Raw genomic sequence first — 23,252 nt, 5'->3', positions numbered from 1 at the left:
ATACAAACAAAGATGTTGTGTCTGCCGAAAACTAAAAAATAAATATTAAAAAAAATTAAGCAGTCTGGTTAGTAATGGTGTAAATTATATTAATACAAATGTAGTGAGAATAATTTGCCTCAAAAGTCTTGATTCCGAAGTAAAAAAGTCAAGAGAAAATAGTTGACTTCTTTCAGATTGCTAGAGCTTTGTGCCAAGAAAATAGAATTTGTTGTATGTGTACTATATTACAAACATCAAGAAATTTGCTCTCATTTCCCATAGTGAGAGCTTTATTTACATATTAGGCAACTAGTTGGAGGGGATAGCTGATAGTCATGTTACTATTTCCACTCATTGAAGTCTCTTAATAATCATATGTGGCTAATGAACAGTCCTTCCATATTTGAGTTGATCATTTCTGAGATACATGATTTTAAAATGGCCATTTATATAATTTTAATACTCATTATTTAGGAATAATATTTTATTCACTGTGTATTTATCATTGCAGAGAGTAAAAGCAATTTTAGGAATCAGTCTTAGTATGATTGTGCCCTTCTCTTATATATATTCTGAGGAACTTTTGATGTATGTAGACATCATTGAGATGAAAAGGGAATGTGTAACTTTTGATGGTAGCCATTTTATTTGGTAGAAAGATTTGACTGGCCATAGGAATATAAAGCAAATATTGATGAGTGTTTTTTAAAATTAAGAGTTTGGGGTGATGTGAGGAAGGGACCATGAGGCAAGGAATGAAAATGGCCTGTAGAAACTGAAAAAGGCAAGGAAACAGATGGATTCTCCACTCCATAAAAGCAGCCAGCCATATTCACACCTTAGCTCTAGCCCAGTGAGGTTGATTTCTTTTTCTGACCTCCAGGACTGTGAGATAAGTTTGTGTTGTATTTTTTTTTTTAAATATTTTTCTTTAGTTGTAGGTGGACACAATAACTATTTTATTTATTTATTTTTATGTGGTGCTGAGAATCAAACCCAGTGCTTCACATGTGCTAGGCGAGCACTTTATCATTGAGCCACAACCCCAAACAGAGCGATAACTGCAACCCTTGTGTTGTGTCAAGCCACTAAGTTTTCAATGATTTGTTAAAAAAGCAACTGAAAACTTAATACAACAATCAAAGCAGAAATTAATACACATAGAAAGAACTGAGTATTAGGATATGTTCCAAGTGTTTTTGTATATATGAATTCATCAAAGTTTTCACAATAATCTTATAAGGTAGGAACTCTGATACCTAAACTGAGGCACTGAAACCCTGACTCTAACCAGATCCCAAGGAAATCCTAATCCTTGGGTCAGGAAAGAGAATAATCAGAATGGAGGGCTTGGGGTTATGGCCACCTTTGGGTTGGAAGGACAGCAGCTTGTGTATTGGGATTTTTAAAACTGAGGTTTTTAAAAGACTTTTTCCAAAAAATTCACTTGGTATAATGTGATAATTTGATACACATCTGAATAATCTTGTGTCTTTATAAATTATTCACTAAAAATAAAAGGTCTGAGAAAATATAGTTGTACTAATCACTTAAAATCTATGTAGCTTTGCATATAGAGTATTAATAAGGGTGTAGTTAAAAAAAACATGTCAACATTACCATTACTAATAAGCAGAGAAACATTACACTCGATGTAGAATTTTATCTTTAAAGGTGAAGGTTGCTCGATGGAAAGGGTTGTAATGAAGGATTGAGGCTGTGATAACAGACAAGGAAAAAAGATGTAGTAACAAGGAAGTACCATTCAAAAGCAGCAAAGCAGCATGAATGTGCATTGTACAGTATTTGGTTTATGTTAGTGAACTTTGTTAAAGTGTAAACAAACACACTTTGTAAAGCACATTAATGTGTAGGAAGGATTGTGGTGTGCAATTTTAGTTTCATAGACATCATTCCCCTATTTATCAGCCTTGTGTGAATTCATTCACATTACAGAAGAGATCATACTTCAGGGATAAATTTGGGAAATATTTTAGTGGGTTAACGCATAATCCCTGGAGTCAGATCTCTAGCCCCACCTGTATCCTTGGGGGAAATCAAACTTTATACGCGCTTCTTTTGTATTTTTGAAAATATTTGAAAACAGTATTTTTGAAAGTATGTAGGAAAGTAGAAAGAAGAATGCTTTGGATTGGCAAATAATTTGAAAATTTCTCAGTGAAGGAGATAGGTTAGGTGTTTCTTCACAAGTAACCTGAGAGGTAAATATCAGTTGTTAATTGTGTAACCGTGATCAAGCATCAGTTTCCTCTTATGTAATACAGGAACAGTGTTGTTCCCTTATCACATCCTGGGTTCTTGTGGATTCCATAATCAAAATGAATTTTGATCGAAAATTTACTGTAGAATGTTAAGATAGAAAGAAGAATATATGAATTTGTAGGATTTAGTTTTCTTGTTGACTTCAGAATAGATGATTTCCAAAGTTTCTTCCAACTGAAAATATGCGAATCTATGAAATCACCGTGTTAACTGTGTTTAGTTCCATTGTTTAAAGTTCTTGAGTTCTCTGACACAAATGTTTCTTTGGTCCTTCATTGTTTTCAGTGGTAAGTGGTCACTGTCTGTCATATGCATCAGATAATCAGTTAGGGAAATGTTCCATTTAATTTTTTTTTTTTTTTTAATTTGAGATGGAGTCCCACTGTGATATCCAGACTGACCTTCAACACTTGGACTCAAGAGATTCCCCTACCTAAGTTGCCTGCATAGCCGGGACTAAAGGCATATGCTATTAAACCTGACTGCAGTGATCTAATTTCGGAAATGATAGTCTAGCAAAAATTTCAATAATAGCATAAGAAATACCTCCATATTGACTCACAAATGGGGTCTGAGCAGTTGAGCTTCCAGTCACCTTGGTGTTATTTCCAGAATGTTTGGGGAAGAATATTGGTTTCCTTATTTATATTCTAGACATTCTGGTTAATGATTTATGTTTGTTTCATCTGTGAATTTTCAAAGAATTATATAAAAAAACTTTTCATATTATAGGTGGTGTGTCATTTTCTAAAAAGTACATTTTGATTAAATTTAATTGTCTTCATTTAATAAATTGATTTGTAGTCTTCAGTTTTATGCTTTTAGAAGTTGCTATTGGAGAAGAAAAATTATTCTTATTTTTCTTTGCCATTTCTTCTTTTTTTTTCCCCCCAGAACTTTTTATAGCTTTATTTTTTCTTTCATGAGATTTGTAAACCACAAATAGAATCAGCGTTTCAGTTTTGAAAACCTGTAGTTTTGACCTTTGTATATTTTTTTGTTTACAGCTCTCTAACCCATTTCTGACCTAAGAATTCAGGCCCTGTCCAGGCCTCTACAACAAAGAATGTCTGGGTATATTTAATGTCTTACTTCCTTTTCTTCTCAATTCTACTTCCTTTTTTATGCATTCATATTGCCCTTAGCTGACCAAAGACTCCAAGTCATCCTGTCCCATCTTCTCTAGTCTTTACCTTCTTTCGTGCTGCTGAGTTGAACTGACTTAAGTTCTAATTAATTTTCATCTTGAGGTTTGAATATTCAGCAAGCTTGATACTCTCAAAGATAATTTGCTTTATAAAAATTGTTAGTCAAAATAAATCTCTAAGTAGGTTTTGAGTTATTGTTACTAATAAGAGTGTTCATATCCTTAAACTCTTTTGGGGCAGGAAGATAAAAAGACTGAGAGTCTCTGTTCTAAAGCCATTTTTTTGAGGAAATTGTCTTAGTTTCTTCCTTTGACAACATACAACACAGTATGTATGGCAACACACTTTTATTGTAGCATACTTATTTCTTGGAATGGTTTGTACCTGTTTTATTATTAAGCTCTTTACTGTTAGACTGTAGTTATTGAAGGATTATAGGAAATTCAATTCTGAATGCTTCTTGTTTTCTTAAAAATTTAGTTCCCTGAAATCTGTTTTAGATGCAAAATTCCCACCCTTCCCTTGGTTTTGTTTCTTTTTTGTCACTTGTCATTTGTTTTCAAATGGGAGAGTACTTTAAAAATAATAGGCTGCTGTACTAGTTTAAGGTGATATTTTTATTATTCTGTTGTATAGTTTGTATTTTATAGTTCATATTTGATTTTTTGGTGGTGGGGGTACCCAGGATTAAACCCAGGCACTTAACCACTGAACCACATCCCCAGTCCTTTTTAAAAAATATTTTGAGACGGGGTCTCACTAAGTTGCTGAATCTGGCTTTGCACTTGTGATCTTCCTGCTTCAGACTCCTAAGCCACCAAGATTACAGGCTTGCACCATCGTACCTGCTTATATTTAATATTCAAAAACAACATAATGTTTGGTGGTGATCATTGCCTGGTGTTTAGAAGGCAGTCAGACTAGTCCATGAATTGTCTTTCTCTTTGCTCACTGAAGAACTGATTGTTAGTTTGTGAATACTAACAACATTCACATATTTCATAATAAATAGAATTTTGCATCTAATATTCTGATACTTCCAGAATCTATTGCCATTGTAACTTTCTGGTACTTTCTAAAGCATGGGTCAAATAATAACAATTTTCTTGGAGTGGGGAACAAGAAAACGACTAGTTCTCCTTGGCAAAACTATGTTACTTGGGTCCCGTATGTCGAACTTCTAGGCTCATGAAGGTTTTTAATTTTTATTCCTCTACTTTATATCACAAATCCATGTATTCTTAGATATGTAACCTGTTATGTTAAATCTTTCTCTGGCCTCTTAATTCCTACTAGTCATTTAATCTCTAGCATTTAAGAGTTAGTACAAGCCTGGCATGGTGGTGCATGCCTGTAACCCAGCGGCTTGGGAGATTGAGGCAGGAGGATCGTGAGTTCAAAGCCAACCTCAGCAATAGCAAGGTGCTGAGCAACTCAGTGAGACCCTGTCTCTAAATAAAACACAAAATAGGGCTGGGGATGTGTGGTTGAGTACCCCTGAGTTCAATCCTCGGCACCCCCCACCCCCAAAGAAAAGAAAAAGAGTGCAAAATGTTATTTTAGTTATGTTTAAAAAGAGTTTATTTTTTTACAGATACATGCTGAATTATTTTAAGGGTAACATATCTGTGATTTGCTTATAAAATCCAGTAAGATGGTAGAATGGAAGTAGACATGAGATTTGCCATTGTTAATTTTTTTTAATTTTTTTAAGTTGTAGATGATACAATCTTTATTTATTTCTTTTTATGTGGTGCTGAGGATCGAACCCAGTGCCTTATGTGTGTGAAGCAGGCATTCTACCACTGAGCTACAACCCCAGCCCCGCCATTGTTAATTTTTAAAGCCAGATAATGGACACCTGTTGGTTTGTAATTCTGTTTTTTGTACTTTTGTATGTTGTTGAAAATTCCATAAATAAAACTTAAAATATTTAAATTAAATGGCAGTTGAGTACATACTAAGTTTTAAGGAGTGTAGTCATTGCTATGAAGGAAAACATCAGAATATTTAGCACATACCTGAAAAGATAAATATAAAGTATTGAGTTAAATAGATGAGGATTTTTATTCCTTTTATAAAGGAGTTAAAATTATGTATTTATTTATTTTTTGCATTACAATTCTTTTTTTTTATTGTTCAAGACAATACAATGATCTTGACATATTTTTTAATAGATCCATGAAGTGTCTTTCTTTTATTATACACTCCCAACAACCCTTTGACCCTAGGGATTGAACTCAAGGACTTGCACATGCTAGATAAGTGTCCTACCTCTGAGTGTACATCCTCAGCCTTTTTTATATTGAGACAGGCCTTGAACTTGTAATCCTCCTGTCTCAGCCATGTGAGTAGCTGGAATTTCAGATGTGTGTCACTGTGCCTTATATAGGTTCTGTTTTTTATCACACACTTTTTACAGATTGTGTCTTAGGTAGGTGCTTTATGTGTATTTATTTTTTCATTTAATCACTTGAACTATATGGGAAATATGATTATTAAGAAAATTAAACTAAAGAAATCTTAAATAAATTCCCCACGTTGATGCAGGTAGTATGTGGCACATAAGAAATTTAAATCATGAGTTCAAATTCATTACATTAAAAATCTAGCATTTTGGGCTGGGGATGTGGCTCAAGTGGTAGAACGCTTGCCTGGCATGTGTGCTGCCCAGGTTCGATCCTCAGCACCACATACAAACAAAGATATTGTGTCTGCCTAAAACTAAAAAATAAATATTAAAAATTCTTTTTAAAAAATCTAGCATTTTTTTCTAGAATGGGATGGAAACCATGAACATTTAAGAGTAATACTATTGTTTTCAGTTGCTACATAAGTCATAATTTGAATATCATATGTAATAGTGAAACAGTATCACTAAACAATATTAGTTCTTTTTTTAAGACATTTTTTAGTTGAGTTGGAGACAATAACTTCAATTAATTAATTAATTAATTAATTTTTATGTGGTACTGAGGATCAAACCCAGCACCTTGCATGTGCTAGGTGAGTGCTGTATCACTGAGCCTCAACACCAACCCCTTAGATCCCTTTTAAAACATGTTTTTCTTACCACAAAGGAATCATGATGAAACTTAAAGATTTGAATTGACATATAAAAACAAAATATTTCCTTGCAAGTACTATTTGAGCAATCAGAAAAGTTACTTTGCATTTATTTTTCATTTTGGAAACATCAAATCAAAAGTACCATATATAAAAATATTGATGTCTGGTTCTAACAAACTCAGAAGAAATAGGCAGATATTCAGTTCCTGACTTATTATCATTAAATATAAATACAAATCTTTTTTTTTTGGAGAACTGTCTTTAATAACTTCTTCCTTTCTATTTAATTCAATGAGGCACCTTATTAGTATTTTTGCAGTTGATAAAATTCAGATTTCCCTAAGAAGGAAAATGGGAGAAGTGCCTCTCTGTTTCCAAAAATAAATGAGCAGATAGAACTTAGTTCTCCTTTTTATGAAAATAAAGTTGAAGAATTATTGATACAAACAGAAGCAGTATACTTATATTTTTAAAGCAGAGCAAATTAATGTTTAGAAGTATAATGATTTTAGTTTGTGTTACTTGAGGATGGGATGATTGTGATTTAAGAAAACAGTACTTTTCAAGTAGTTAATTGTTCTTTAATAATTCAAGTAACTAGTGTCTTTGTTGATATCCATCTTTAAACCTGCCACCCTCTCTGGGTGATTTCAGAGGAACAGGCAGAATAAGCTAAAAAGAGATTGCTAAAATGCTTATATCTCAAATCAATTTACAGGAGAGTGAACTATCCATGGAAGCATGCTGGTAGGTAAAACAGTAGACTGAAAAGATTTGATTTATTGGTATTTCTTCAGCTACTTGGGTAGGAAAACTCTAATAAATTTTATGCAATACCCTGAGCTTTTTAAGGTATGCAGCCTAAATTTTGCCAGTTTTTCATCTTGACCCTCCCTGACCTTTCCCTAGCCGAAGTGGGTCAGCTTAGGTAATTTGCTTTCTCCCCTTATTATTATTTAATTTTTAATTTTTAAAATTTATATATGACAGCAAAATGCATTACAACTGTCATTACACATACAGAGCACAATTTTTCATATCTCTGGTTGTATACAAAGCACATTCACACCAATTTGTGTCTTCATATATGCACTTCGGATAATAATGATCATCACATTCCACCATCATTCCTACCCCGTGCCCCTTCCCTTCCCCTTTAACCCCTCTGCCATATCTAGCGTTCGTCCACTCCTCCCATGCTCTCTTCCTATCCCACTATGAATCAGCCTCCCTACATCAAAGGCATTTGGTTCCCTGGGATTTGTTAACTTCACTTAACATTATCTTCCCCAACTCCATCCATTTACCTGCAAATGCCATGATCTCATTCTCTTTTATTGCTGAGTAATATTCCATTGTGTATATATGCCTCATTTTTTTTTATCCATTCATCTACTGAAGGGCATCTAGGTTGGTTCCATAGTTTAGCTATTGTGAATTGTGCTTCTGTAAACATTGATGTGGTTGTGTTCCTGTAGTATGCTGTTTTTAAGTCCTTTTCTCCCCTGATTATTATTGTTTACATGAACATTTATCACTGCAGTAGCATTGGGAGGAGGTCCAATTGCAGCAGTGAACAGGAGTACCATATGTACAGTTCAGTTTTTGCCATGACCATTATTTTCAAGGGCCCTAAATTTCTGAAAGCAATGAAGCCTTCTTCCTCTGAGTATAGCATTTTCAATAAAACTTATACCTCAAAAAATATTATTCTCAACATCATGTTCAAGAATATTCAACCTTCATTATCCTTACAAAAGCTTTGAGTAAATCATTTGTGACATAAGTTGTCCCTAATTTTCTATAATAATATATTAATTAATTATGTCTTACTTCCTTTGGTCCTGTAGATTTCCTTTCAGATAGAAATACTGTTTTGTTATCCAATGGGCATTCAAATAAATGATTGATTCTGTTGAGGTTTATATATTAATGCTTTACTAGTGTTTTTGTTATTTTTACTTAATCACTACATATAAATGATGTCTTTTAGTAACCTTAAACTCATTGCTAGAAAATTGTAACTTGTTTCAGATTTTACTAACAGTTGTATCATTTTGATTTGCTTTATCTGTAGATTGATGTAAAAATGAATAGTTTCAGACTGAGAAGACAGTTGCTCAGATAGTGAGAAGGATTTTCTAAGATATCTCAAAAACTTTATTTTATTTTTGGTATGGGGGATTGAACCCAGGGCATTCTACCACTGAGCTACATCCCCAGCCTTTTTAATTTTATCTTGAGATAGGGTCTCACTCAATTGCCTAGGCTGACCTCAAATTCTCAGATCCTTCTTCCTCAGCTTTCCAAGTTGCTGGATTACAGGTATGTGTTCACTGTGCCTGGCATAGGTCTCAATTCTAATATATCTGATAAAACAAAATTTTTTTGGTTATTTATTGGGTCTGCCAGTGGTATTCTGAAGTTAATACAATGTTCTTGTTCTGTGTATCCATGGCTAGGTAGATATATGAGTTGTTCTCTGTAGGCTTTATAATTTTACTTGGAAGAATATGGTAATGCTGATGTCATGTTCTTTTTTCTCCTTTCACAATAGTACTTTGTACTCTTGAGTATTAAAGTATTTCTGGGATAAATTTTGTGAACTTACTGAATTGGACAGTAAGTAGATATAGTCTCTGCACTCACGTAGATACTGTGAGCATTGGATTTATTAATATGATTTGTTTCTTTGAGTTTGATTCTTCATAGGTTGGAATGGAAAATATTTAGAAAAGGAATTGAATTCTTTAGTCCTGACATAAATTTATTTAATTATTCTAAGATTCTGACATGAAAAAAATCTATTTAGAGAGTTTCTTAGTAATTTATGTTTGTTTTTACTTTTTCAAAAAAATTACTTTGGTCTGTATAAGAATATTGTCTTCTTCAAAATGCACATTGCCATTATTTTTGAACTTACAGTCCCTATTTCTGGGACCTATTTTTTTTTTTTGTCAAATGACTTTAATTTTTTAGTACATGTGACTGAAATATACATGTTTTCAATAAACATTTGTAATTGACTTCTATTAGATGGAAAAAAACAGCCTCCAGCTGTTCAGGAGCAGAAAGTAGAGTGGATCTTCATGCTATTAAACAGCTAATACATTTTTTCATGTCAAAATTGAAGAGTATGCATAAGTTTTTTTTAAAAGCAATTAACTTTTAAAAAATACCTTTTATTTATTTATTTTTATGTTGTGCTGAGATTCAAACCCAGTGCTGCACACATGCTAGGTGAGTGCTCTACCACTGAGCTATAACACCAGCCCTCAAAGCATAAATAACTTTAAAGAAGGAAATAAAAATCATCCAATAATCTTTGTTTTAGTTTCCCAAACTTTAAAAAATGTACATGTATATTAAAAATACTGTTTTTCTTGGGCTGGGTTGTGGCTCAGTGGTAGAGTGCTTGCCTAGTATCTGTGAGGCACTGGGTTCAAATCTCAGCACCACATACAAATAAATAAAAGGAAACATCTATTGACACCTTAAAAAACAAATAAATAAGACTACTGTTTTTCTTAAAAAAGGAAATCACATTCTTTATAGTGTTTTCTAATTTTTTTTTTCATTTACTGATACTAATTACACTGTAGAGCAGAGGTTAAAAATTATGTTAAGGGTATCTATTTACACTGTCATAGTATTTTTCTTAAATATTTTATGACATGATTTTGTTTTTTTTGTGGTGCTGGGGATTGAACCCAGGACCTTGTGCATGCAAGGCAAGCACTCTACCAACTGAGTTATATCCCCAACCTATGACATAATTTTTGAATGTGTAATAATTGAGCATAGTTGATCTGTGATCTAATGGAAGAAATACTGAAATTATGTATTTATTGAAAGTAATTTTCTAAATCAATAATAAACATTATATACTTTTCAAACTTGAAAACCAGAAGTTCTGCTTTTAATTTTTGCTTATTGAATTGAAAGTTAAAAACAAAAAACCATTTCAGTTGGATATTCAGAGCACTTACTCATACAGTTGTGATGTTTTCAGTTACTTGTGGTCAGCCTGGGTCTGAAATATTACGCGGAAAGTTCCAGAAATAATTTGAAAGCTTTAAATTGTGTGTAGTTCTGAGAAGTACAATGAAATCTCTGGCCATCTTGCTCTTGGGGTTATGAAATTGACACTATGGTATAGGAGTGCTTATGTTTAAGTAGCCCTTATTTTATTTTATTTAATAATGGCCTCAGAGCACAAGAGTAATGATGCAGGAAATTTGGATATGCCAGAGAAAAACTGTAATAGACTTCCTTTAAGTGAAAAGGTAGATAGAAACAAATCACACCTTGAAGTTACTAAGATCTATAGTAAGTTGTTGTTAATCTCTGACTATGCCTAATTTATAAATTAAACTTTATCATAGGTATGTATGCATAGAAAAAACATAGTATATGTGGGTTTTGGTACTCTCAGTTTCAGACATCCATCCATTGGGGTCTTGGAACCCATGCAAATAAGGGACACTACTGTACTTTGTAACCTTTGTATTAATGCAGTATAGGTAGAAGATGAGCTTTTTGTTGTAATTGTTTGTCTCCTTCACAATTATTAAAGTATTTAAATAATCAGAAAACATTTTAACTTAATTGGGATTTGTTTCCTTTTATTTACTAGATTACTATTCTCTTGTAAATTGTAGAAATTAGTATTTTAAAAAGCCAAAGATTTATAGATTAGATATTTCTAAGTTTTTATATAACCACAATAATGAAAAGATTTTATGGTTTTTGTCATGTTGATAATGATCATGACTGTCATTTATTGAGGACCTCTGTTGTGCCATATGACAGTTTTATTATATGTGTTGTTTCTTACCCATATCTTAACCTTACTAAGTTGTTATTTTTCCTGTTGGAGATTTTCAAACTAAGACTAAATTTAAGTTACTAAGACTACAGTATTTATAAATGGCATAGTTGAGTTTTGAGCCCAAGTCCATTTGGTTTTAAATTAGGTCCTTTTTATGGAAATTTTTTTTATAGGTTTATAAATAGCGTTTTGAAATTGAACATATTTTTTAGGCATACCTTCCTGCAGTGGGAATGGTGTGTTGTTAAGGTAGCCATTCAGAAAATTTATTTAGCTTTTTGAATACGTCAAAATTAGGTCTGTTGGTCAATATATGTATATAATATAGCAAATTTTTTCTAGTATAAAATATTCCATTATCTCATCAGGTAGACCTTTTCTCTTATTTTTAAAGTGACCAGTACAGGATTGTGTTAAATCAATTTGATATTTTTTGAAATAAATTTGCCACAGTGTACACAAGAATTGTTTGGCCTTTAGATATAGCTGTGAATTAAAGCAAATTTCAAATCTAGTATACATTATTATTCTATAAAAAGAAGGAAATAAATTTAATTATTCCAATGTAGGAATTATTTACAAAGATGATTGTCAGAAAAATAAAGACATAAATAATCTAATATTTACAATGAATATTTAGCTAGTATAAAAATGGTTAATGAAAGATGACATTTGTGCATTATGAATTGTTTTGTATATTTGTAGGAAACTCTTTAACATGACTAAAATTAATTCTAAAATATTTAGAATAAAATAGAAATGTAAATTAGATTAGAATAGGAATTATTCTTAAATAATTTCTCTTTCCAGTTCATTTACTTGGTATATATCTACATTATACACAGTGTACGTTGTTCATATTTAGAATATAACTTCTGAGGAGTGTATTTGATATATCTCTGTTTAGAGTCACGGTTGTTGAACATTCTGTGGATAAAGTCTGGTGCCATTTAAAGAGACATTTACTGACCATGCACCATGCACCATGGACTGTATTGAATAATTTTCATAAAAACTGTTCCGTATTACGGTGTGAGAAAAAGAACACTGAAATGAAAATATCAAGGCTGGAGTTCTACTCCTGCTTGGCTGCTGCTTTGCTGTGTGATCTCCTGTGTGTGCTTCTTCCTTGTAGTAAACCTAATACAAACTGTGTTCAGCCACATTTAGTACAAATGAGGGATGGGATAAAGAATTGAATGTAAGTCAGCAGCATCACTCCCAAATCCCTAACAGAGTAAAATAACTGAGACCAGGAAGGTCAGGCTAATCAGCTGAATGTGGACCAAAATGGAAACCATGGTCTTTCAACAGAAATAATATTCTATATGGTGGTTTTGGACCAATTTTTGAAAAGTATTTTTGTTTATGTTTTAGGTCTAGGGATCAAACCCAGCCCTACACATGCCAGGCAAACATTCTGCCATTGGCTGAGCCACATCCCCAGCTCTTGAAAAGTATTTTCAATGCAAATTTATGAGCCAAGTAACCCTAAACAGGGTAATTATGCTAAGCCTTGGTTTCTTCACCTGTAATATGAGGAACATGATGGCTCCTACCTCATAAGGTGCATGTGAGAATTAAGAAATCATCATTAAAAGGGCTTGGCACATACAGTAAGTGCTCAGTACTTGCTGTTGTAATTATTGCTTTACTACTGCTACTAGAAAGCTTGAAGCCACTTTCAAGCCAAATTTATTTTGAAAACAATTCATTTTAAGTTGGGGTTCCTCCTTGCTACTATAGGGTTAAGCATTTCTCCTTTCTTCACCTTTTTTAACTCATGGGTGGAGGAGGCAAGAATCAACTGGTTCTAAACTACTGCTGGTGACTTCTGGTAAAATGTTTCACGAAAGCTTATTGGAGAAGTGAAGCTTGCTCAGTGTTTAAACACATCAGGAATAAAGAGGTTCAGAGCCATCCTGTGGTCTTCAGGAGTATTTGGTCCTGCTGACACTTAGTACCAATTTAGGTTGTTTTTGCTGCTGTTTTGTTATGTACTACAATGAATTTTTATCTTATATCTACCTGTGAAAGTAACATAATTTTCTAGAAGAGAAGATTGCTGGGCTAAAAAGATGTGCTTTTTATATCTTGTTAGATTTTGCGAAGTTGTCCTAAACAGAGGTTGTACTGGTTTAAACTTACACCAACATTGCATTTTTATTTTCCCATATTTTCTTCCAGTTTGTTGAAAACTTTTATTTTGTTTATAATGATCTTGGTAGTCTGATAATCTTATTTTTTTAATAACATGTCTGTCACAGTGAAATATTTTTAAATGTGTTTTAAAATTCTCTCTCTCTCTCACATACACACACACACACACACACACATATAAATATAAATATATGCTTTGCCTATTTATCTTTTGGCTTATTGTATCCTAAGAGATTTGTAGGAATTTTATATATTTTAAACAATTAACACTTTGTGATATGTTCCAGTTTTTTTCTTAGTGTGTTTGAATTTTGGCTTTTTTCATAATGTTTGTTGTTGTAACAGAAGGTTTAAAAATCTTCATATAGTAAGATTTATTTTATAGTTTAAGGGCTTTATTGAATTATTCTTGGAACTTTAACACTGTGAGATAACAAAAAAGCTTTTCCATGATACTCTTTTTAAAAAATTTTATTAGTTGTTAATGGATCTTTATTTTATTTGTTTATTTATATGTAATGCTGATAATTGAACCCAGTGCCTCACACTTGCTAGGCAAGTGCTCTACCACTGAGCCACATATTTTATATTTAAATTTCTGAACTATTGGGCATTTATTTTAATGGACAGAGTAAAGAAGGATTAAATTTAATTCCTCTCCAGAATCTTTGGAGGATGATAAGGGATTTATGAGATAGAACTTAATGGTCCTTTCATTTTGGAAATGATTATTTAGGTCAGAGTTTGCTATGGATTTGTTTGGGGTAGGAATCATCAGACTATTTTACAAGATGTTTCCATGTAAAATGTTCAGAAAATTTTTCAAATCATTTGCTATCAAGAACAATTTGTTTTCTAAATCTGTTTCTGGCATTGATAATAAATTTTCCTTTTAACAACAAGACTAAATCTATATAAAATTTCAAAACAGCACAGTATGTATTATGCAAGGTGTAGTTTTATGGAAATTTAAGGATGTTGTATAATCAAAGTTAGCTTGAAGTTCATTTTCTGTATTTTCAAGTGTGAAAATTTGAAGATAGCCAAATAATGTACTCCCCCCCCTCCCCGCCCTTCAGTGGACAGTCAGGACTCAGTTGCTGCTCAATTGAGGACAGATAATCTTGACTACTGACATATCAGTGGCTGGCACCAACATGCCAACATTTGTGTTGTAGACAGTGTCATAGATGCTGTAATTTTCACTTTGTTTCCCAGTTAGTAATTTTATTGCCACCATTGATGCCTGTAGCTTAGATATGTAGAAATTTTGCTTATTTTTATATTTTATATAATTGTCAACATATTTCAACTTGTGACATTTATGTTTTTCTTTACTGGACAGTGGACAAGCTGGGCTTTTCTGTCTTCTTCTGGATACCTGAGCAGAGGTGTACATGGCAGTTATTATGAGAGGAAGGAAGGACTGGAGTAACATTTGGAGGCATGAGTAAAGTGGGCAGGTCTCTAGCCAAGGCATGTCTCTATTAATTGTGATCCTCCCTGAGATCTGTAACTGTGCTTCTCATTGTGCCTGGCCCAGGAGGCCTTTATGTGAAGTTATTTTTTCTAGTTTTCTATTTAACTTTCTCAATTGTGAGATCACCAAACGATACAAATAAAAGTGTGCTCTCTGAAAACACCTAGTTTCAACTTACCAACTAAAAACTTTGAGAAGAGAAAAATAGTTATTAAAAGTGAATGGATCAAATCTATTCCCCTTCTTGGTCTATTCCCTAAAGACCTAAAAAGAGCATGCTACAGGGACACTGCTACATCGATGTTCATAGCAGCACAATTCACAATAGCAAGACTGTGGAACCAACCTAGATGCCCTTCAATAGACGAATGGATAAAAAACAATGTGGCATTTATACACAATGGAGTATTACTCTGCATTAAAAAATGACAAAATCATAGAATTTGCAGGGAAATGGATGGCATTAGAGCAGATTATGCTAAGTGAAGCTAGCCAATCCCTAAAAAACAAATGCCAAATGTCTTCTTTGATATAAGGAGAGTAACTAAGAACAGAGTAGGGACGAAGAGCAGGAGAAGAAGATTAACATTTAACAGGGATGAGAGGTGGGAGGGAAAGGGAGAGAGAAGGGAAATTGCATGGAAATGGAAGGAGACCCTCAGGGTTATACAGTGGAGGGGGTAGAGAGAGAGGAGGGGAGGGGAGGGGAGAGGAGGGGAGGGGGGATGGTGGAGGATGGGAAAGGCAGCGGAGCACAACAGACACTAGTATGGCAATATGTAAATCAGTGGATGTGTAACTGATGTGATTCTGCAATCTGTGTATGGGGTGAAGGTGGGAGTTCATAACCCACTTGAATCAAAGTGTGGAATATGATATGTCAAGAAATTTGTAATGTTTTGAACAACCAACAATAAAAAATTAAAAATAAATAAATAAATATTAAAAAAAAAAGTGAATGGAAACCCACCTTCATTTGGACTCTGCTTTTGGGTATCTAGGTCACAGAGCCTTAGGCAGTGGGAGGGTCTGAGGTGTGACAGGTGCGCAGCCAGACGCAGTGAGTGTGCTGCCCAGGATTTCCTGTCTTACCTTGTCTGTAATGAAGCCAGCACCATAACCTACCTCTGGTGTAGCAGCCACATATCTGAGTGTGCATCAGCAGAGCTGAACTACCTGAATATTGATGTTCTTTTTCCCATGACCTGAGGATTAAAATTTTAAATACAAGATGGAGATGGAAAGTGAGAGTAGTACCTCAGGAGATGACAGTGTCTTTTGGTTGGATTCTGAAGTTATAACTCAACTGACAGATGGCGAAGAAGGAGAAAGGGAAGAGATTTTCAGGTAATTAGAAATTTGTTTTTCTCACTCTCTTGTTTTCATTGTTTGTCCCTCTGCCTGCCCCCCTCTTATCCATCTTCTGCATTTTAGTCTGTTTTTCAGTAAGACTTTGGCTTGGGGTGACGGGGACAGGTTTCAAGTTGTATCTAGCATTCCTCATTCCATAACTTGCCCTGAGCTTGTAAAATGCATTTTCAATGACTTGTTAGAACACCAGGAAGAGAAGGTGTTAGACAGGTTTTGTAGTAGCATTTCAGGAATTTCAAGTAGAGACTCATAATGAACTACTACCCTTTCCTATGTCTGATTTGTATCTAATACATTTGATCTGAATTTGTATCTAATAGACTTTTCATCAACTTTTTCTTAGAGTGTGTTCCTGTGTGTATGTGTGTGTGTCTGCCTGCTGGAGGTTGTTGTCTTTTGTGTATATGTGAAACATTTTGATTAAGTAAAATTTGGTTTTTATGGTTTTGATCCTTACTCCTTTCTCTGACCTGATATCTTACTCCCTTATTACTCTACTCCCAAGTCTTTCTGTATTTTTTTTAAACTCTCTTGTAGTAATTTACAATTAAAGTTTTCAAGTATACCTCCTGAGTAAGCAGCCCTCAGAGTTTAGTGGCATTGTTTAGCAAAGAGGTCTTACCATCTTATAGAAACAGTGCCAGTTTATTATTTCTGTTGTACTATTACAGTATTTAGGAGGCAATATTTTTGCTCTTCTTTTTCATACTTGATGCTTTCGGAGGCATTAAAAAAATCTCTGGATGAAATTTAAAGTTTGTGCTACATATTATCACTGCCACCCAAGTGGGCAATTAAAAATCTTTTACAATTTTATGATGACTGCTTGGGGTATGATTTTCATCACATATTGTCTTTATGTTTATTGTTCAAAAAGAGTCTCATGTTCAAGGATTACTTAATCCAGAGTTTATCTTTTAAAGTCTGTTTTTAATGATAGGATGGATTAAATATTAGGACCTCTTGGTAACCACATTGCATTTGTTAATTAAGGGTTAAAATAAACGAGAAGTCTATTTAAAAATTTAAAAGAATAAATTAATGTTCAAAGTATGAAAGTGAATTGTTTCATTAGCACATTTTTTGTCTCAGTGTTCTTATTCTCCCATAATTTCATTAAACCTTTCATATTTGATCAAATCTTGAATCTTCCAAGATGTTCTGATGTTACACATGATCCTCATTTTTAATATGGTCTCTCACTAGCAGTATTTGTTTGTTTTATTTGTATTGAAACTGTTTAACCTGATTTGTTTAAGTTATTTTGGGATATTTGTCAAAGGAAAAAACAACTTGGAACTTAATTTTATTGCTGCTTTACAACAGATTTGGTACTGTAATGCTAGATTTATTTGTGAAGCACCTTCAGTCTCTTTGGGATTTTCTTTTGACACTTAAAAGCAAATCTGTGTAAGATTGAGTTTGTCTTTTCCTGGGGAATATGTAACAGCATATTCATTCTGAGAAACTGAGCTAGCATTTGCATTGTTTTAGGGAAATTATGATACCACAGGAATTTCTATTTTGTTTACAATTATATTTCCTACCACCATAACTCTCCCAAACCGAATATGTCTTTGAGATTTGATCTTATTTTATGTACAAATGCCAGAAAGAGATGTGGGTAAAGCCTGATTTCATGCAGTGTTTCTCACCTATTCAGCAGTAAGGCACGAGGAAATGTGGCTGCAGAGGGCTTTCACAACATCTACAGTAGGTCCTGTAGAAATGCACAACAGAAAAAATGCACGTGGGTGTAGAGGGTGAAGAGTTGGATAGGAGGAGCTGCATTTGTAACTTGGGAAAACTAAATAGTAAACTTTGTGTTGTATGCGAGTTGTTTTTATAAAATTATTTTAATTAAAAGATATATAACAGAATTTTAATGTGTCTTTAAAATTTGTGCTAGTTACCTATTAATTCAAACTGTTATGTTGGTTGTATTTGTACACATGCACATGTGTGCACTCACACAGTTAATGAGATGAGGGCAAAACATTGTGCACTCTTTCCCCGAATAGCTTCTAAGCTAGGTTTTAAATTTACTCATAGCACCATGTCTCATAGCTAGGAGAGGGAAGTCATCCTGCACATAGAAGGTAGGTTCCTGTAGTGCCAGCCTCCACTGCTTTGGGAGGAAGTATATTGTTCTTTAGTTAATATTTGTCCATTAGCTTTTAGAATATCTTTTATTTTTGGACATAATTGAAGGAAAAGATATTCTTATTTCTAGCACTGTAAGACATTGCCTAGTCTCTTTCATGGCAGTCATTCAAAGTTTTACTACTGACTCACAGATATCTCATTTTCTTTTTTTTAATTGATCTTATTTTTTAAATGCACGACAGCAGAATACATTACAATTCTTATTACCCATAAAGAGCACAATTTTTCATATCTCTGTTTGTATATAAAGTATGTTTACACCAATTCATATCTTCATACATGTCCTTTGGATAATGATGTCCATCACATTCCACCATCATTGCTAACCCCCTGCCCCCTCCCTTCCCCTCCCATCCGTCTGCCCTATCTAGAGTTCCTCTATTCCTCCCATGCTGTGATTTCTCATGTTCACTATGAAGTTAATAATCTGTTCTTATCTTATCACTCTGGTAGAATAGTTCTTAGACTATTTAGACTCCTTAGAATGTAATAAGTAGTCTTTAAGAACATTAGAGGATTCCTGTAAACAGGAAGGGGCAATATAAAGCAGAAAATAAAAAAAAGTATTAATTCTTCAAAGGATGAACAATTTCTCCCCTTTTACCCCTCTCCCCACTCCACTACAGAATCTTGCTGAATTGCCCAAAGAGGCCTTGAAATTGTGATCACCCCACATCAGTCTTCCAAGTAGCTAGGTGGTACAGATGTACACCACCACAACTGGCTTAGAAATAAAACCTTTATTTAGGGGTTATTACATGTAATGTCCTAGGCCAAATATGGTAAATACAGTAATTTATCTGTGAGCTGCTTATCAAGCTTATAAAGTAAATATTTTTCTATTTTCCAGATGAGGAATTTATGGCTCCGTGAGTCACATACTTCACATTGTCATAGTAGAGTCAAATTTTAGTTATCTTAGATATTTTAGTTTTTTTTTCTTATTTAGTTTTTAAATTTTGTTCTTTTTAGATATTCATGACAGTAGAGTGTGTTTTGACATATTTTGACATACACAGAATATAACTTATTCCAGTTAGGATCCCATTCTTGTGGTTGTACACAATGTGGAGTTAAGTTGGTCATGGATTCTTATGTGAACAAGGAAAGTTATGTCTGATTCATTCTATTGTCTTTTCTTATTCCCATACCCTCCCTTCCCTTGATTCCTTATTATCTAATCCATTGAGCTTCTATTCTCCCTCTCCCTACACTATCTTGTTATGTGTTAGCATCCACAATATCAGAGAGAACTCACCCTTTGGTTTTTGGTGACTGGCTTATTTCACTTAGCATGATATTCTCTAGTTCTATCCATTTCATGGCAAATGCCACAATCTCATTTTTCTTTATGGCTGAGTAATATTCCATTGTGAATGTCTACCACATTTTCTTTATCCATTCATCTGTTGTAGGGCACCTAGGTTGGTTCCATAGCTTGATATCTTGGTTTTGAAATTCTTTCTTTGAGACTTTTCTTTGCACAGTGATGTATAGAATATGTTGATAACATTAAAGTCATGAACACAATATTGCCTTAATTTTAAAGATTCAATTTCTAGGCCTGATGCCTTATATCATTAAGTTTATAATATCATCTTGTTTAATGTTCTTTAATATCATGTTATTGGTTGATGGACAATCTGGCATTTGAAACAGGGATAATATAGTGCATAATTGAACTGTGTTTTTACAATTTGTGTACTTTTAATTTATAGAAGCCCAAATCCCTCAGTCATGTTTTCACTTGTATCTGCTTTTAAGAATCAGTTTTTAGTGAGAAGAGAAACTTCTGATTCCAGTTAAGCTGGATGATTTGGCGATGAGCATGCTTTAAATTTGGGGGGAATTCCTTTAATGGTTTGTAGCATTATGGGACTAATATTTGATGCACTTGATTGACTGAGTTCTTTATTACTTCTCTTCTTACTTGGAATGATGCAACAAGTTAGAAGATACTACCCAATCCAAATAGATAATAAGGGCCTGGAAAATAGTATTAACATTTCTTGTGGCTTCTTGCTTTCCTCTAGGATGATTACTTTAATGGCTAATTCACCTGGAAACTCTGGAAGCCCTTTCATAGTTCCCTGCTTTTATTACTGTGACACTTTTGTCTTCTGCAGAAATTCTTGATTTGGGGATTCCCAACCAGTTTTTATAAGCTTGGGAAAAATGGAGAGTTAGTATTAACATTTAACCATGTTAAAAAATATTTATTTATTTATCTAACAGTATCACACCCAGGACCATTGTATGTGGTATGGTTCTTCATGGGCATTTCACTCTTAATAATCAGTTATGTACAATGTCAAAAATGGTGTGTACTTTGCCAAGGTTATTTCTTTGCTTTATAACCTTGAAGATAAGATCTTGGAGTTAGTTTAGTTAAATAGTTTTTAGTTGTGTTAAATATTCTTTTAACACACTCAATATAACCTTATTAGTGTTAGAAAAATAATGATTTTAATTGTTATCAACAGAGTTGGATGGGAACATCCCTTAATCTTTGAAAATTTTATGCAGTACTGGAGTTTAACCATTGGTCTGTCTTTATAATTTGTGAAATAAATCTGTCTTAACCATGAGGCATGCTTGTACAAGACTTTCCTGGTATTTCAGTAATTAAGCCCAGTGGGATGGAGTCCAATGTGAGCCTTTCTTAACATCTGTCTATTTGAGTGTTTGATGTTCAGGAGGGGTCTCGGAGCAGAGCAACTATATTAAACTATATATGAGTTCCTGGTTTATTAAATTGGTTATTTAAACTTAAAACCCTTATAACCTATTTTTCCTTGATCTTTGCATTCAGCTTAAACATTGAAGTTACTCTTAAGTGGTCACTTGTACTTCCAACATCATTAAATTAAAATCTATGACACATATAATTTTTTTAAAGTTATAGTTGGACACAATTTATTTATTTATTATTTATTTATTTATTGTGCTGAGGATTGAACCCAGTGCCTCGTATAAGTGAGGCAAGTGCTCTGCCGCAGAGCCACAATCCCAGCTCCAAATCTCTGACACATTTGAAGTTCTGTTTATAAATATGACATAGTCTATGTTTTCTTTTTAAAATAAAATTTATCAAGTGACTAGCTTAGTAAGATTATCATCAGAATAAGCAAAACCTTCTTGGAAACTTAATTTTGGAAGTTTTGCTATATGTTTACTTTTCATTAATGATTAATTTTCCCTTTGAATTTTCTCTGTTATTATTTGAAATTAAATAATTCTTCTACTCTATTTTTCTTCTGTTTTAACTCCTTTTTCTCTTCTCTTCCCTTCCTCATCAAATAAGATCTTTAGGATATTTTACTTTCATTAGTTTTCAATTCTGTCCCCCTAAGATGAGACTTTTGAAACTCTTGCTTATTCCCATTCAACCTCACCCCTAGACCTTAGTTTTTTGTTGAGATACTATAGTATTTTCTTTTTATCATTCATTTAGATATAATTATGTATATCATCATTCAGCACTTATTATTATTTCTTCTTATCCTCAGTACATCCTATCTTAAGGTGTCTGTTCCAGAACATTTGTTACTAGGTTGTTAGTTTGTTGAATATTTTTTGTAGATAAGTTCTGTGGGTGATGTCCTCTGACTTCTTGTATACACTCAGATAGCAATGTATTTCCTCTTTTCCTTCGTGTATTAACTTTACAATGCTCTAACATATTTGAATTGAAAATCATTCTAAAAGGAGGAAAGGTTTATTTTGGCTCAAGGTTTCAGTCCATGGTCTGCTTTTATCAGTCCATGGACTGCTTTTTCAGCCCATGACCTGCTGCTTTTGGGCCAGTGATGAGGAACTACATCATGGTGGGGAATAAATAGGTGGTGGAAAAGACTGCTCACCTAATGGCAGCTAGGAAGCAAAGAGGAAGACAGGAAGGGCTAGGGGTCTCAATATCTCTTTCAGGCACACACCCAAAGAGACCTAACTTCCTTCTACTGGGCCCAACCTTCTAAAGGTTCTGCCACCTCCCAGTAGTGCCACAGGCTGGGAACAAGTCTTCAATCTGTGGGTCTTTGGGGGATGTTCAAGATACAAGTTAGCAGTTTGTAGCTTGTTCTTTCTGCCTGAATATGTGTAAGCATCTGTTAAATTTATTACATATGTTTTGTCATCCATTTTCAACTGTGAGTTCAGTGATTTTTTTGGTCTATAGAGTCAAATTTTTGTGTTAAAGAAGAAATTTTGTTACTATTAGTAATTTAGTTACTGCCTTCTTTCTATCTATAAAAGTTTTCTCTTTGTGGAACCTCTTTTTTTTTTCCTTATTAGGTCTCCATAATCCTTCCTTTCTTAATAAATTTCTCTTTACATTTTTATTTTGTGGTTTGAAGTGTTTTTGTACTTGTTTCCTTCCTTTGTCTACACTGAGGATTGAACCCAAAAGTGCTTAACCACTGAGCCATATCCCCATCTCTTTTTATTTTTTAAATTAAAAACAAAATTTGAGACAGGGTCTTACTGAGTTGCTTAGGGCCTTGCTCCGTCTTCTTTTTGAACCTTCTAAATTCAAATAAAATAGTCATTTTTAAGGCTTCTTCATATTTGGATCTATCTATCTATCTATCTATCTATCTATCTATCTATCTATCTAATAAATTTAGGGTTGTTTTTTTTTAGCTTTCAGTGTACTTTATTCATTCAGTGTTCATGTTCTGTTTGTTCTGACTGACCAGAGCATGTGCTTTTAACTGCTGAATAAAACATACTTGCACTCTGTGCCCCCTGTCCCATGTTTTCT

General features: G+C 33.5%; 1 protein-coding gene across 4 annotated transcripts in view; it reads left to right on the top strand.

The window, feature by feature from the left end:
• The window catches only part of Arhgap32 (Rho GTPase activating protein 32), a 288,193-nt gene that overhangs the window by 88,766 nt on the left and 176,175 nt on the right, over positions 1–23,252 (top strand). For 2 of the 4 annotated variants that reach the window (XM_027945492.2, XM_034636472.2), the window contains exon 1: positions 16,185–16,300. The exons of the other annotated variants lie outside the window; for them this stretch is intronic. In XM_027945492.2, the coding sequence (XP_027801293.1) occupies positions 16,185–16,300 (116 nt within the window). Of the gene's footprint in view, positions 1–16,184; positions 16,301–23,252 lie in introns of those variants that run through there. 4 annotated transcript variants of the gene reach the window in all.

This window comes from Marmota flaviventris, chromosome 9 (assembly GCF_047511675.1).
Source record: "Marmota flaviventris isolate mMarFla1 chromosome 9, mMarFla1.hap1, whole genome shotgun sequence".
NCBI classification, from domain to species: domain Eukaryota; kingdom Metazoa; phylum Chordata; class Mammalia; order Rodentia; family Sciuridae; genus Marmota; species Marmota flaviventris.
This window is presented reverse-complemented; position numbering and strand designations above follow the sequence as displayed.